The sequence below is a fragment of the Scyliorhinus canicula genome, chromosome 20 (genome assembly GCF_902713615.1).
Source record: "Scyliorhinus canicula chromosome 20, sScyCan1.1, whole genome shotgun sequence".
NCBI lineage: Eukaryota > Metazoa > Chordata > Chondrichthyes > Carcharhiniformes > Scyliorhinidae > Scyliorhinus > Scyliorhinus canicula.
The window spans coordinates 98,252,503-98,268,112 of NC_052165.1; the positions used below are offsets into that span (position 1 = coordinate 98,252,503).

Here is a 15,610-nt window from a genome sequence, read left to right on the forward strand (position 1 = left end):
CGGCCCCTGTGTGACCGGGAGCAGCAGCATCCGGCCCCTGTGTGGCCAGGAGCAGCAGCATCCGGCCCCTGTGTGGCCGGGAGCAGCAGCATCCGGCCCCTGTGTGACCGGGAGCAGCAGCATCCGGCCCCTGTGTGGATACTGAGCGTGTTTTCTCTGTTTTGTTTCCCGCTCCAGGAGCAGGTGGAAGCAGCTCGCAAGGACCTGGACCAGGCCAAGGATGAGGTCTGGAAGTGGACGGAGGAAGATGAGCAGAGGCTGAACGAGGAGCTGCACATCAAGCGGCAGAAGAAAGCCCGCCAGCCACCCAAGCCCCAGGGCGAGAGGCCCAGCACCCGCATGAGTGAGAGGCTGCGGGGAGCGCGGCTAAGCTCCCGCGAGACGGAGAGGCCGGTTGTGCCCATCGCCCTTGAGGTCCCGGCAGCGCCTCCACCCAAGGAGATACACAGCCAGCTGCTGCGATACGAGGCGGCCCCTTCCCGTGACCTGCAGATCCACATCAGCACCGAGCTCCCGGACGAGCTCTTCGAGGACGAGCCCCCGGCGGCGGCTGATGAGCCCCCCCCTGCTCAGCCCCGGAAAGACGACGATCGCCGAGTCACCGAGATGGAACCGGAGCCGCCGCCACCAATGCCACCCCCGCAGCCCCTGCCCAGCGATAAAGCCCAGGGAGCAGAGTTGAGGTCAGAGAGTGTGCAGCCGGTGGCTAATGGGAGTGATGGAAACCTCGATGAAGCCATGCTGACCCCCGACGCAGCACCAACAGGAGACACCCCTGAGGCCTGTTTGCCAGTTGCCAAGCTGGAACTGAGAGAGGCTGTGGGAGGAGGTAGGCCGTGTGTGGCCACTGACATTGGCAGCCTTCCGACAGGAAAACCCATCCAGCGACCCCTAAACGGTGGCGAACCGGCCCCCAATGGCCTTGACCCAGAGCGCTCCGAAAGCCAAGAGGGGGAGGCGGAGACCAGCCTAAGGACTTCGGACACCACAGAGATGGAAGGTGAAAGGTCTGAGGAGCCCACCTCACTGACTTTGACCACGAAGACGGAAGGTGAAAGGTCGGAGGAACCCACACCGCGAACTTCGACCACTGAGACGGAAGGTGAAAGGTCAGAGGAACCCACACCGCGAACTTCAACCACGGAGACGGAAGGTGAAAGGTCAGAGGAACCCACACCGCGAACTTCGACCACGGAGACGGAAGGTGAAAGGTCAGAGGAACCCACACCGCGAACTTCGACCACGGAGACGGTGGGTGAAAGGTCAGAAGAACCCACACCGCGAACTTCGACCACGGAGACGGAAGGTGAAAGGTCAGAGGAGCCCGCACCGCGAACTTCGACCACGGAGACGGAAGGTGAAAGGTCAGAGGAGCCCGCACCGCGAACTTCGACCACTGAGACGGAAGGTGAAAGGTCAGAGGAGCCCACCTCGCTGCCTTTGGTGACCACGGAGACGGAAGGTGAAAGGTCAGAGGATACCACCCTAATGGCATCAGTGACCACGGAGAAAGAAGGTGAAAGGCCGGCGGATCCCACCCCGGTGATCACTGATACAGGAGGTGAAAGGTCAGAGGAGTCCACCCCAAGGACTTCGGTAACCGAGGAACTGGGGGGTGAAAGGTCACAGGAGCTCATTCCAAGATCAGTGGAGGCGGGAGGTAAACGGTCAGAGGGAGAACAGGCTGTGGCCAATCTGACAGACCGACTTGAGGAGGAGGAGCTGGACCATTGCAGCACATCAGGTCAGGTGATCGGTGAGCTAGGAGCAGCGGAGGTTAGCAACGTCGATGTTTTGCCTCATGCGCCGAATGCTGACACTGCTTCAGGGAAGGCAGGGGAGAGGGGGGACAGCAGAGCGGACAGAGAGATTTTGCCACCAGGTGATGGCAGTCGGACTGTGCTGAATGGCTCTAGGGGCTGCCCAGTCCCAGGAACTGAGGAGCCAGCGGAGGGTAGCCTCCAGCCCCTGCCCGAGACAATGGAGCGTGACCGTAAGCAACTGCCGAGTGCGGTGGAACCGTCTCTTCGTGGGTCAACGTTGTCGCCACCTCCCGTGAAGAAGAGGTCTGAGCAGAAACGGCCAGCTTCCGACGGGGAGCCAACTTCTCCGGCCCCTGGCCCAAGGCTCCCGGCCGGCACCAGAGAGAAGAAGCGTAGGAGGACGGCCGACCAGGACCTGCTCTGCGAACGAGGGGCTGCCGGCGACCCCCAGATGACAGGCACGGTACTGCGGAAGGTCCCGGGCCGCATCAATGTCATCGTGGAGAGGCGGGAGCCTGCCAAGCGGGCCAGGCGGTCGGCCGTGGCAGCGGGCAGTGAAGGAGCCAGGGCGGGCGAGCAAGAACATCCACCCTCTCGTCTCCCATCACCTACACCCAAGAGCAGGCAGTGGGCGAGGCGGCGGGAGACGGGGCCAGCGAGCGAGTCCGAGCCTGGTGTGGAAAGCTCCGCTGAGGGCCTGCAGCCTCCGGCCAAGAGAGCTCGGGCAGTGGGATTGGCCAGCCAGAGCTCTGAAATGGGCAGCGAGAGCCCAGTCCCCCGGCCTTTAGACAGGGCCAGGAGGAAGCCAAGATCCCCCCGACCAATCAGCAGCTCCTCGTCCGAAGAAGAGCCGAGGCCAGAGGCCGCAAGTGAGTCGCCGGCCTCACGGGGTGTGCCGGCTCCCAGATCCACCCGGCAGCGTCCCGGTGAGCTACTGCCACCGCTGGAACGCAGGCGGTACAAGCCCAGAGGCGTCAGGGCCCTTCCCAGCACCCGGGCCGTGCCCGACAAGCCAGTGAGAAGGCAAAGGGACCGCTCTGGCGGCGAGGAGACCCCGAGTGCCCCAGACTCCTCCTCCTCCTCGTCCTCCTCCTCGTCTTCCTCCTCCTCCCCTTCCGCCTCCCCTCCTGCCACGCCAGACCGTGTCCTCCGCAGCCTGACCGCGGCAGCCGCCATTGCTGCCACTACCCCAGCTGCCAACACCCGCTCCTCCCAGAGCAGCTCACCTGCTCCCCCTCCCCCACCTCCTGCAGCCAAAAGGAAAGGACGGCCCCCCTCTGCAGCCCGCGTCCCACCACCTCCCCTCCCGCCTCCCCCTCTCCTCCCTCCGCATCCCCCTCTCCTCCCTCCGCATCCCCCTCTCCTCCCTCCGCCTCCCCCTCTCCCTCTCCGCCTCCCCCTCTCCCTCTCCGCCTCCCCCTCTCTCTCCTCCAGTCCCCAGTCGAGGCCGGCCCCCCAAAGTCAAACGGAATGCACCCCTTCCTTCTCCCTCGCCGCCTCCTGCCCCCAGCCCCTCGAGGCGAGGCAGACCCCCCAACGTCCAGGCCAAGCGGGGGCGTCCCCCTAAACACAGGCCGCCAGGGGTACCGCAGCCACAGCAGCAGCAGCGGCGGCCCAGGGGGCGCCCCCCAGCTTCCCCCCCAAAGAAGCGAGGCCGGCCACCATTGTCCGCTCGCCTGACTTCCCAGAAGGTGGGGAAGAAACACTCTACTTGATGGACAGAGACAGGGTAGGTGAACTGCCGATGGTGAAGGTGGTGGGCAGGGTGTGGGGCATTATCTGCTGACTCTTGCGTGTGCAATAATGGCTGCCGAGCGGGTGATTGAAGGGAGAGAGTGTGTGGGGAGTGGGGCGTAGTGACGGGGAGTCGGGGGGGTAGAGAGACAGAGTAGGTTGTCCCGCAGCAGGACCAGGGAGTTGGATTGCTTGGTGAGGGCAGTCGCTTCGCACCCCATTGTCACCTGGTCCAGTTGGTTTGGGCTTGTGCAGACTCCCCACCCTCTCCAACATTCCTTCAATTTGAAATATTCCACTGTGGCAGGGCCTCTTTGTCCCCCGTGAGGGGGGTAGCTGCTGATTTGCCCTCGCCTGCAGACCCCAGACACGGCTGCACATAGACCCCCACCCCCTCCCAAAAGCTGACGATCCTCCTTGGCCATATTCTGGCCCCAGCCTCGCTCCATTTGGGTATCCCTGCTTCCTGTGGTGGAAACTGGGCTTCACATCGTGTTCCCGTTTGTTACTGAGGATTGAGAATCCCATTGCAACCCCCCCCCCCCCCCCCTCCGTGTTCTCTGTGGCTCTCTCTCTGGCTCGCTTGTGCTCTCTCTCTCCCTCTGGCTGGCTCACACTCGCGCTCTCCCCCTCTCTCTCTCACCTCTTTCCCCCCCCCCCCCCCCCCCTCTCTCTCTATCCCTCTCTCCGTGGCTCACTCATTCTCTCTCTCTCTCTCTCTCACTCTCCCCCTCTGGCTCGCTTGTTCTCTCTCTGGCTGGCTCACACTCGCGCTCTCCCCCTCTCTCTCTCTCTCTCTCACCTCGCCCCCTCTCTCTATCCCCCTCTCTGTGGCTCACTCATTCTCTCTCTCTCTCTCTCTCTCTCTCTCTCTCTCCCCCTCCCCCTCTGGCTCGCTCGTGCGTTCTCTCTCTCTGGCTGGCTCACACTCGCGCTCTCCCCCTCTCTCTCTCACCCGCCCCCTCTCTCTCTATCACCCTCTCCATGGCTCACTCATTCTCTCTCTCTCTCTCTCTCTCTCCCCCTCTGGCTCGCTCGTGCGCTCTCTCTCTCTCTGGCTGGCTCACACTCGCGCTCTCCCCCTCTCTCTCTCACCTCGCCCCCTCTCTCTCTATCCCCCTCTCTGTGGCTCACTCATTCTCTCTCTCTCTCTCTCTCCCTCTGGCTGGCTCACACGTGCTCTCCCCCTCTCTTACCTCGCCCCCTCTCTCTATCCCCCTCTCTGTGGCTCACTCATTCTCTCTCTCTCCCTGCTGGCTCGCTCGTGCTCTCTCTCTCTCCCTCTGGCTGGCTTACAATCGCGCTCTTCCCCCCCCCCCCCCCCCCCCCCTTCTCTCTCTCACCTCTCCCACTCTCTCTCTATCCCCCCTCTCCGTGGCTCACTCATTCTCTCTCTCTCTCTCTCTCTCTCTCTCTGGTTCGAGCCCAGGTTCTCTCTCTCTCTCCCCCTCTCTGGGTCTCACTCACTCTCTCTCCCTCTGACTTGCTCGCACGTTCTCTCTCTTTCTTTCTTTCTCTGGCTAGCTCGTGCTCTCTCTCTCTCCCTGGATCGAGCCCAGGTGCTCATTCTCTCTCTCTCTCTCTCTCCATCTCCAGCTGTTGTGGGTAATCTTCTTGTTCCTTCGCCAACCGTGTCCTGGTTTTGTTTATTTATGTGCATGGTTCCTCGACTGGGTGCTGGGATTTTTTTCCCTGTGATAGCCCTTTGTGCTCTCTCTCCTGTGTGCAGGTGAAGGAAGGGACTGCATGACTCAGCCACTTTAACATAAACAGGAGACTCCGTGTCTCCCCTTGACCTGCTCTTTCTCCTGCCCTCCCCCAATCCCATGTGCGTTCCAGGATTTTAAATTCAGATTCCACTCCTGTCCTCACTCACTCAGCCTGAGTTCCAGCTGATATTTCTTTACAATTCTTTGCGTATCCTGTGAATGTGTCTGTGATGAGGTGGGGATGTTGGCTGGGGTTTGGGTGCAGCAGGGCGTCGGGTTCAGACTTGGCTGCCCTCGCTGTGGGTCGAGGCTGCTCTGGGTGAGTGGGGGTTGGGGGGAGGGGGATAGAGAGAGGTGGGGTAGGGAATGAGGATGCCGAACCTGCTGTGCAGGGGTTTAGCAGACTGGATTACCAGTCACGCCAGCTCCCCGCGCCAGGGTGCTCTCCATTCGAGGACTCAGCTGGAACCATTGCCCATCCTGAGGTCGGTGGGATGGGGCTTGGGGGGGGGGGGGGGGGAGTTAAGGGCACCCCACCCAGTTATCTGCATCAGGATTGCGGCGATGCTGGGGGGGAGGGGAGTGGGAAACCAGGGAAGCGTGAGAAAGGCAGTGTTATCCTGCCTCTTTCCCCCCCCCCCCCCGCCCCCTCCCCAACCAGGCGAGACACTATCTCGCATGCAGCTTACCCACACCACCTGTGAGCATTTATAAATTATGTGACCAAATACTCTGACCATGTGTGTTGCTGCCTGGGCTCTGTTTCCTCCCACTGCAGAGCAGGCCGTTTGGAGGGGGGGGGGGGATGGGTTGTGGGGAGGGGGAAGGGGGGTTCCCCCCCCACCCTTCATTCAGATGCCTGGCAGCCGTCACAGTTGTAGAAAATGTGGACTATTATTATTTGTTGCTGATCGCCAGAAGGGGCACAGGGAAGAGGGAGGGGGAGAGGAGGGGAGGTGACCCCCCCTGCCCCCACCACCCCACCCCCGTTCTGAGCCCACCTCTCTCACTCTCTCTCTCTCCCCTCTCCCGCTTCAGAAAACTAGCTGTTTTAATTATGTAATTATCACAAAATGAGGATCTTTGATTTTGTGCTCTGTTGTACAGCAGTTTATCTTTTGGGGGTTATTGTGTTATCTTTAAATCCTTTCTTCCCCCCCCCCCCCCCCCCCCATCCTCTCTCTCCCCCCTCACCTTTCCCACCTCATCCCCCTCCTCCCTTTTTTCCCTTGTATTATATATATGTATCTTTTGAATAAAATCTATGCAAAGATTATTTTGTATGGAAAAGTCAGAAAGTGTCCACATGTGTGACAGGGGAAATTAAAAAAATATTCGATGAAAAAAAAACCCAGGTGTTTTAGGATGTTTTGTTCCCGTCGATCACCTCCGCGTGTTTTAACAGTCATCAGAGTTAACCGAAAACCTAACATCGAAGCAGAATGCAATTGGTTTCATTTACTCCAGGATTCTTATTTCGATGTGAGACAGTAGAAGCTCCCTCTACACTGTCCCCATCAAACTTTCCCAGGACAGGTACAGCACGGAGTTAGATACAGAGTAAAGCTCCCTCTACACTGTCCCCATCAAACTTTCCCAGGACAGGTACAGCACGGAGTTAGATACAGAGTAAAGCTCCCTCTACACTGTCCCCATCAAACACTCCCAGGACAGGTACAGCACGGAGTTAGATACAGAGTAAAGCTCCCTCTACACTGTCCCCATCAAACACTCCCAGGACAGGTACAGCACGGGGTTAGATACAGAGTAAAGCTCCCTCTACACTGTCCCCATCAAACACTCCCAGGACAGGTACAGCACGGGGTTAGATACAGAGTAAAGCTCCCTCTACACTGTCCCCATCAAACACTCTCAGGACAGGTACAGCATGGGTTAAATACAGAGTAAAGCTCCATCTGCACTGTCCGCATCAAACATTCCCAGGACAGGTACAGCACGGGGTTAGATACAGAGTAAAGCTCCCTCTACACTGTCCCCATCAAACACTCCAGGACAGGTACAGCACGGGGTTAGATACAGAGTAAAGCTCCCTCTACACTGTCCCCATCAAACACTCCCAGGACAGGTACAGCACGGGGTTAGATACAGAGTAAAGCTCCCTCTCCACTGTCCCCATCAAACTCTCCCAGGAAGGTACAGCACGGGGTTAGATACAGAGTAAAGCTCCCTCTACACTGTCCCCATCAAACTCTCCCAGGACAGGGATAGCACGGGGTTAGATACAGAGTAAAGCTCCCTCTACACTGTCCCCATCAAACTTTCCCAGGACAGGTACAGCACGGGGTTAGATACAAAGTAAAGCTCCCTCTACACTGTCCCCATCAATCACTCCCCAGGACAGGTCCAGCACGGGTTAGATACAGAGTAAAGCTCCCTCTACACTGTCCCCATCAACACTCCCAGGACAGGTACAGCACGGGGTTAGATACAGAGTAAAGCTCCCTCTACACTGTCCCCATCAAACACTCCCAGGACAGGGACAGCACGGGGTTAGGTACGGAGTAAAGCTCCTTCTACACTGTCCCCATCAAACACTCCCAGGACAGGAACAGCACGGGGTTAGATACAGAGTAAAGCTCCCTCTACACTGTCCCCATCAAACTCTCCCAGGACAGGTACAGCACGGGGTTGATACAGAGTAAAGCTCCCTCTACACTGTCCCCATCAAACACTCCCAGGACAGGTACAGTACGGGGTTAGGTACGGAGTAAAGCTCCCTCTACACTGTGCCCATCAAACACTCCCAGGACAGGTACAGTACGGGGTTAGGTACGGATTAAAGCTCCCTCTACACTGTCCCCATCAAACACTCCCAGGAGAGGTACTGCACGGGGTTAGATACAGAGTAAAGCTCCCTCTACACTGTCCCCATCAAACACTCCCAGGACAGGTACAGCACGGGGTTAAGATACAGAGTAAAGCTCCCTCTACACTGTCCGCATCAAACACTCCCAGGACAGGTACAGTACGGGGTTAGGTACGGAGTAAAGCACCCTCTACACTGTCCCCATCAAACACTCCCAGGACAGGTACAGCACGGGGTTGATACAGAGTAAAGCTCCCTCTACACTGTCCCCATCAAACACTCCCAGGACAGGTACAGCACGGGGTTAGGTACGGAGTAAAGCTCCCTCTACACTGTCCCCATCAAACACTCCCAGGACAGGTACAGCACGGGGTTAGATACAGAGTAAAGCTCCCTCTACACTGTCCCCATCAAACACTCCCAGGACAGCTACAGCACGGGGTTAGATACAGAGTAAAGCTCCCTCTACACTGTCCCCATCAAACACTCCCAGGACAGGTACAGCACGGGGTTAGGTACGGAGTAAAGCATCCTGCACACTGTCCCGTCAATTATGGAACCCTCTGCGGTGCTGAAGGAGGCCATTAGGCCCATCGGATCTGCCCCGATCCTCCAAAAGCGCATTCCATCCAGGTCCAATCCCATCTATCCTGCACGTCTTTGGACGCTTGGGAACAATTTAGCATGGCCAATCCACCTGATCTTACACATCTTTGGACTGTGGGAGGAAACCGGAGCACCCGGAAGAATCCCATGCAGACGCGGGGAGAATGTGTAAACTCAGCACGGTTCTGCAGGGTTTGGTCCAGGTGCTCATTCCTTTTACTGACCCATATTAATCATCGGGAACAGATTCCGAATCTGGCTGACACCAGTTGGAGGCATTGGGTGGGTGGGTGTGGGATGGCATTGACCTTCAGAAGGACATAGGCTGGTGGAGTACCTGCACCAAACGGTACTGCAGCGGTTCCCAAGGAGCAACGGGGAATGAATGCTGGGCCCAGACAGACACCCACATCCTGGGAATGAATAAACAAAGCATTTGGTTCAGCCCCAAATGGAGCACTCTGTCCAGGTCTGAGTGCCAGCACTTTCGGAAAGATGTGAAGGATTTAGAGGGAGAGAGTGGGGCAAAAGATTGACTAGATTGTTTCTGGGAATGAGGGACCTCAGTGACCTTGAATCTCCTCTTTGAGGAGGGAGATTCGGATCGAGCGGTTCAAAATCAGTAGGGTGTTACTGAGAGCTCACAGCAAGCGGTGAGGATCTGGAACACGCTGCTTCAGAGCACGGCCGGAGGCAGCTTCAATCCATGCACTGGTGAGAGAATCGGATCGTTAACTGAAAAGGGGGGAATGCACAGGGAGTAGGGGAGCCGAGACTGGACAGCGAAGAAATAATCAGCAGAACATCCATCTGCAGCTTTCCGCGGTAACTGATTTCCAAATGCTGTTTCTTGCGAAACCATCAGTGCTGGTGTGCTGTATGTCGGGGCCGGCAAAGCAAATTCAGTAGGGGGGGGGGGGGGGGGGGGGGTGTTGCTGAAGTTCGTAGAATTGAGCCGAGAGGAGGTGGGGGGCAAGCAAAGTTGTGAACCCAGGGGGGTGGGACACCCATTTTGCCTCTACGAGAGGGAGAAACACAGAGGTTGCTGTGAAATCAAAGTCACAGTCTTGCTGAGATTGCATTTATTGCCCATCCCTAATTGCCCCCATGTGGGTAGTTAAGAGTCACGCACATTGTTGTGGGTCTGGAGTCGCATGTCGGCCAGTCCAGATAAGGATGGCAGATTTCCTTCCCGAAAGGCCATTAGTCAACCTGATGGGTTTTTACGACACTCAACAATGGTTTCCTGGTCAGCTTTAGACTTTTAATCCCAGATTTGTATTGAATTCAAATTTCGCCATCTGCAGTGGTGGGATTTGAACCTGACTCCCCAGAACATTACTCTGCTTTACTAGTCCAGGGACAGTACCACTACACCACCGCCTCTCCTCATCCTGCCCTCTTGTGCATATCCAAGCCTTCACAAGTCGGGAGCACTAATTTCACACACTCTCGTGGGGAGGGAGGGGGAGATGTCTCCCTTCCCGCAACCCCCCCCCCCCCCCCCCCCTCAAAAACCGTCCCCTCCCTGTCGGCCAGTTGCTCTGGGAAGCTTTTGCGAGACTCCGTTCACACTTGCTCGTTGAGATTTTGGGAGCTCGCTCCACCATCCTGCCTTTTACCAAGTATCCCTCAACACTAGCTAGTTGTTGAGCAGAATTAAAAGGATCAATTGTGGAAGTGTAAATTTCCAGGGGAGGGTGGAGTGAAGTGTTTCTTAATTCAAGAGCCGGCTCTGATTTGTCGGCCTTGTTCCCTTGTCCGAGACTCCCTGAACCGGGGGGGAAATGATCTTGCTCGCCACCGTTAGTTCCACTCTAAAACTTCCATCCAATCTTACCTCCACCCTACTCCCCTGTGCTTGCCTGTAATTTAGCCCTCGGAGTGGTGCTATTGTTACAATCGACACCACTCCTTGCAAAGGTCATTAAAGCCCACCTCGTGTGTGTGTGTGTGTGCGCCCAAAACTGCTCTCGCTGACTGTGTCATAGATGTTTACAGTACGAAGTCTTACACCACCAGGTTAAAGTCCAACATGTTTCAAACAATAGCTTTCACCTGAGGAAGGCTCCGAAAGCTAGTGTTTGAAACAAACCTGTTGGACTTTAACCTGGTGTAAGACTTCTTACTGTGCTCAACCCAGTCCAATGCCGGCATCGCCACATCATAGATGTTTACAACATGGAAACAGGCCCTTCGGCCCGGCCTGCCCAGTTTCTATCACTAAGCTATTCCCACATTTGGCCTGTTATCCCTCTTTTATATACCAGGCTTTTTCAAAGTGGGAGTTGCGGCATGCGGGTGGGTCACAGGCAGATGTAAAAAGGGTTGTGGTGCACCCTGAAATTAACATGGGTACCCCAACTGGGTAAGATCAGGGTGGCAAACAGAAAATGGGGGATTGTGAGGGGAGATATGGGAGCATGCATGGCCCAGGAATGAGAAGCAGAGTGGACTGGCAGACATAACCGCCAGGCAGACGGTTAGCTGTAATTTGGAACCATCGCACGGACAAGACTGAAGAAGAGTAACGGAACATTGGGTCGTCACTAATCAACCAGCCGCTTCACTCAGCACTGTTGATCACTGTCTGTGCGGAGTCTGCACGTTCTCCCCGTGTCTGCGTCGGTTTCCTCCGGTTTCCTCCCACAGTCCAAAGATGTGCCGGTTCGGTGGATTGGCCATGATAAATTACTCCTTAGTGTCCAAAAGGTTGGGTGGGGTTAGGGTGGAGGCACGTCCTTAATGGGATGCTCTTTCCAAGGGCTGGTGCAGACCCGATGGGCCGAATTACCTCCTGCCCTGTAAATTCCATGAAATAAGACTTTTCCGCAACAGCTATGATGGAAAATCTGCAGAATTTAATGGAAACTTGCTGCCTTAGCCCCTCCCCCGCCACAAAACAAAATCATGATGTATCGTAAAAAAAAATATTGATATCAATCCCAAAAGCAGCTGTTCAGATTTTAAACCTGTCTGCCTTTGTTGTACAGTTTAACTTACAGCAATGTTCCGGATTCATCTCCCCAACCATTTATTAGCATACTGTATCTTCTGCAAGATTGTCTTTAAGATTAAGAGCTATTAACCCTAAATGTCTGCAGTCTTCTCTGTGAGTAATGCTCTTGTCTCTATGTTACATGGAGGTTCTACCTCTCGTGCGGTTGTAAAGAATTCCATGGAGCTGCATCGAGTAGGAGCAGGGAATCATCCCTGATGTCCGGACTAACATTTATCCCTCCATCGACATCACAAAATCAGATTACCTGGTCTTTTTCACATTGCTGTTTGTGGGATCTCACTGTGCATAAATTGGCATTACATCAGTGACTACTTCATTGATCGCAAACTACGATCGTTATACTCGTGTCGTTGTGAAGGTGTTAGAAAAATATAAATCTTTCTTTTTCATCATTCAAACATTGACATCAACCTCATGGCTCTCTCTGCACTCTGAATATATATCTCTGCACTTCGTCGAGTTTTGCAACACGGAACACAAAGTGGCCGCTCGGCCCATCAGACCTGAGCTGGCCACCAAGTGGGTCCCGAAGGTCAGCCAGTTGGCAGAAATGGATCCTGGGAGAAGTTTGAAAAACACTCCTCCATATCCACCTTGCCCATGTAACTGTCTTAACTGCTTTTTAAAGGACAAAATTGTACCTGCCTCTACCACTGCCCCAGGCAGCCTGTTCCAGGTGCTCACCACCCTCTGTGTGAAGAAATTTCCCCTCTGGTCTCTTTTGTATCTCTCACCTTAAACCTATGCCACAAGTTCTAGACACCTCTATCTTTGGGAAAATATGTTGACTACCTTATCGATGCTCCTCATTATTTAATGACCTCCATAAGATCATCCCTAAGCCTTCTATGCTCCAGGAAAAAATGATGTGGAGATGCCGGCGTTGGACTGGGGTGAGCACAGTAAGAAGCCTTACAACACCAGGTTAAAGTCCAACAGGTTTGTTTCAAACACTAGCTTTCGGAGCACTGCTCCTTCCTTTTCTTTCCTTCCCAGGAAAATACGGTCCCAGCCTATCATAGAACATTACAGCGCAGTACGGGCCCTTCGGCCCTCGATGTTGCGCCGACCTGTGAAACCATCTGAAGCCTATCTGACCTACACTATTCCATTTTCATCCATATGTCTATCCGGTGACCACTTAAATGCCCTTAAAGTTGGCGAGTCTACTACTGTTGCAGGCAGGGCGTTCCACACCCCTACTACTCTCTGAGTAAAGAAACTGCCTCTGACATCTGTCCTATATCTACCACCCCTCAATTTAAAGCTATGTCCCCTTGTGTTGGTCATCACCATCCGAGGAAAGAGATTCTCACTGTCCACCCTATCTAATCCTCTAACTATCTTATATGTCTCTATTAAGTCACCTCTCAGCCTTCTCCTCTCTAACGAAAACAACTTCAAGTCCCTGAGCCTTTCCTCGTAAGACCTTCTCTCCATACCAGGCAACATCCTAGTAAATCTCCTCTGAACCCTTTCCAAAGCTTCCACATCCTTCCTATAATGTGGTGACCAGAACTGCACGCAGGACTCCAGGAGCGGCCGCACCAGAGTTATGTACAGCTGCAGCATGACCTTGTGGCTCCGAAACGCAATCCCCCTACTGATAAAGGCTAGCACACCATATGCCTTCTTAACAGCCCTATTAACCTGGCTGGCAACTTTCAGGGATTTATGTACCTGGATGCCGAGATCTCTCTGTTCATCTACACTATCAAGAATCTTGCCATTAGCCCAGTACTCTGCATTCCTGTTACTCCTTCCAAAGTGAACCACCTCACACTTTTCTGCATTAAACTCCATCTGCCACCTCTCAGCCCAGCTCTGCAGCCTAAGTCCTGGGAGCAGCCTCGTAAATCTCTTCTGCACTCTTTCTAGTTTAACAATATCCTTCCGATAATAGGGTGACCAGAACTGAACACAGTATTCCATGTGTGGTCTTACTGATGTCTTGTACAACTTCAACAAGACGTCCCAACTGCGTTCAATATTCTGACCAATGAAACCTAGCACATGCTGAATACCTTCTTCACCACCCTGTCCCCCTGCAACTCCACCTTCAAGGAGCTATGAACCTGTACCTCTAGATCTCTTTGTTCTGTAACTCTCCCCAACTCACTGAGTCGGTCCTGGCCTGATCTGATTTGACCAAAATGCATCACCTCACGTTCATCCAAATTAAACTCCATCGGCCCAATTGGTCACTCTGTGGTCTCGCCAAGGTTTTGTGCTAGATCAGGACTGTAGAAGTACGTATTCTCATCCTCGAGACAAAAAGGCCTACGTTCCAGTCTCGCAAGTGTTATCTGTACTATCCGTGATCTTTTAATGATGTTTACCTGGATTGCTCCTCTTCTTTGCATCCTACCCATTCGAGTCTCTGCCAGCCTCTGAACTAGATCAATAATTGGTGTTCAATTCCATGTCCTTCAACATTGGTGACAGGTCTGTCATGTGGAACTTTTTCAACTGTCTTCTGGCAGTCCAGTTGAACGGAGATTTTTCCCCCCACCACACATTCAGTCAGCTCATTGTTACTTATACACGGAGTGATCCCAACAAGCAAATGGCAATCAGGTTGTCAACTTCATGACTTTATTTACAATGTGTTTCTTTCCTATTGGAGGGCAAAGTGCTGTTCCCAGACCCATAATCCACCCATAACTCATGTCAGCAACCACAGATCTCCCAATATTTATTAAATTGTAAACATTATTAGATAGGACAATGGCCAGCCAGTTTCTGTCCCAGAGATCACGCTCGAACAGCAATGCAATCTGAGGGGGTTCAGTCAGGGCTTTTATTTGCAAAATACTGGGCCCAGGACATGGAGAGAACTCACTCCGAGAACTGGTCTTTCCCCCGACTGACCATGGAAACTCGAGAAGGCAGACAGTGCCTACAACGTAATGTATTAATCGAAAGGAGACATCCCATACACAGCAGAAATCCGTCAGTCCTGACCCTCCGACAGTGCGGCGTTCCCTCGGGACTGACCCTACGACAGTGCGGCGTTCCCTCGGGACTGACCCTCTGACAGTGCGGCACTCCCTCAGTACTGACCCTCTGACAGTGCGGCACTCCCTCAGTACTGACCCTCTGACAGTGCAGCGCTCCCTCAGTACTGACCCTCTAACAATGCGGCACTCCCTCAGCACTGACCCTCTGACAGTGCGGCACTCCCTCAGTACTGACCCTCTGACAGTGCAGCACTCCCTCAGTACTGACCCTCTGACAGTGCGGCACTCCCTCAGTACTGACCCTCTGACAGTGCAGCGCTCCCTCAGTACTGACCCTCTGACAGTGCGGCACACCCTCAGCACTGACCCTCTGACAGTGCGGCACTCCCTCAGTACTGACCCTCTGACAGTGCAGCACTCCCTCAGTACTGACCCTCTGACAGTGCGGCACTCCCTCAGTACTGACCCTCTGACAGTGCGGCACACCCTCAGCACTGACCCTCTGACAGTGCGGCACTCCCTCAGTACTGACCCTCTGACAGTGCAGCACTCCCTCAGTACTGACCCTCTGACAGTGCGGCACTCCCTCAGTACTGACCCTCTGACAGTGCGGCACTCCCTCAGTACTGACCCTCTGACAGTGCAGCACTCCCTCAGTACTGACCCTCTGACAGTGCGGCGCTCCCTCAGTACTGACCCTCTGACAGTGCGGCACTCCCTCAGTACTGACCCTCTGACAGTGCGGCACTCCCTCAGTACTGACCCTCCGACAGTGCGGCACTCCCTCAGTACTGACCCTCCGACAGAGCGGCACTCCCTCAGTACTGACCCACTGACAGTGCGGCACTCCCTCAGTACTGACCCTCTGACAGTGCGGCACTCCCTCAGTACTGACCCTCTGACAGTGCGGCTCTCCCTCAGTACTGACCCACTGACAGTGCGGCGCTCCCTCAGTACTGACCCTCTGACAGTGCGGCGCTCCCTCAGGA

At 54.9% G+C, this 15,610-nt stretch overlaps 1 protein-coding gene across 1 annotated transcript in view; it reads right to left on the minus strand.

Moving 5' to 3' along the window:
* Positions 1–278, minus strand: part of LOC119954831 (helicase SRCAP-like) — a 26,282-nt gene extending 26,004 nt beyond the window's left edge. Inside the window, exon 1 of the mRNA XM_038780374.1 lies at positions 143–278. Within this exon, the coding sequence (XP_038636302.1) occupies positions 143–278 (136 nt within the window). The remainder of the gene's footprint in view (positions 1–142) is intronic.
* Between the last annotated feature and the right edge of the window lie 15,332 nt (positions 279–15,610).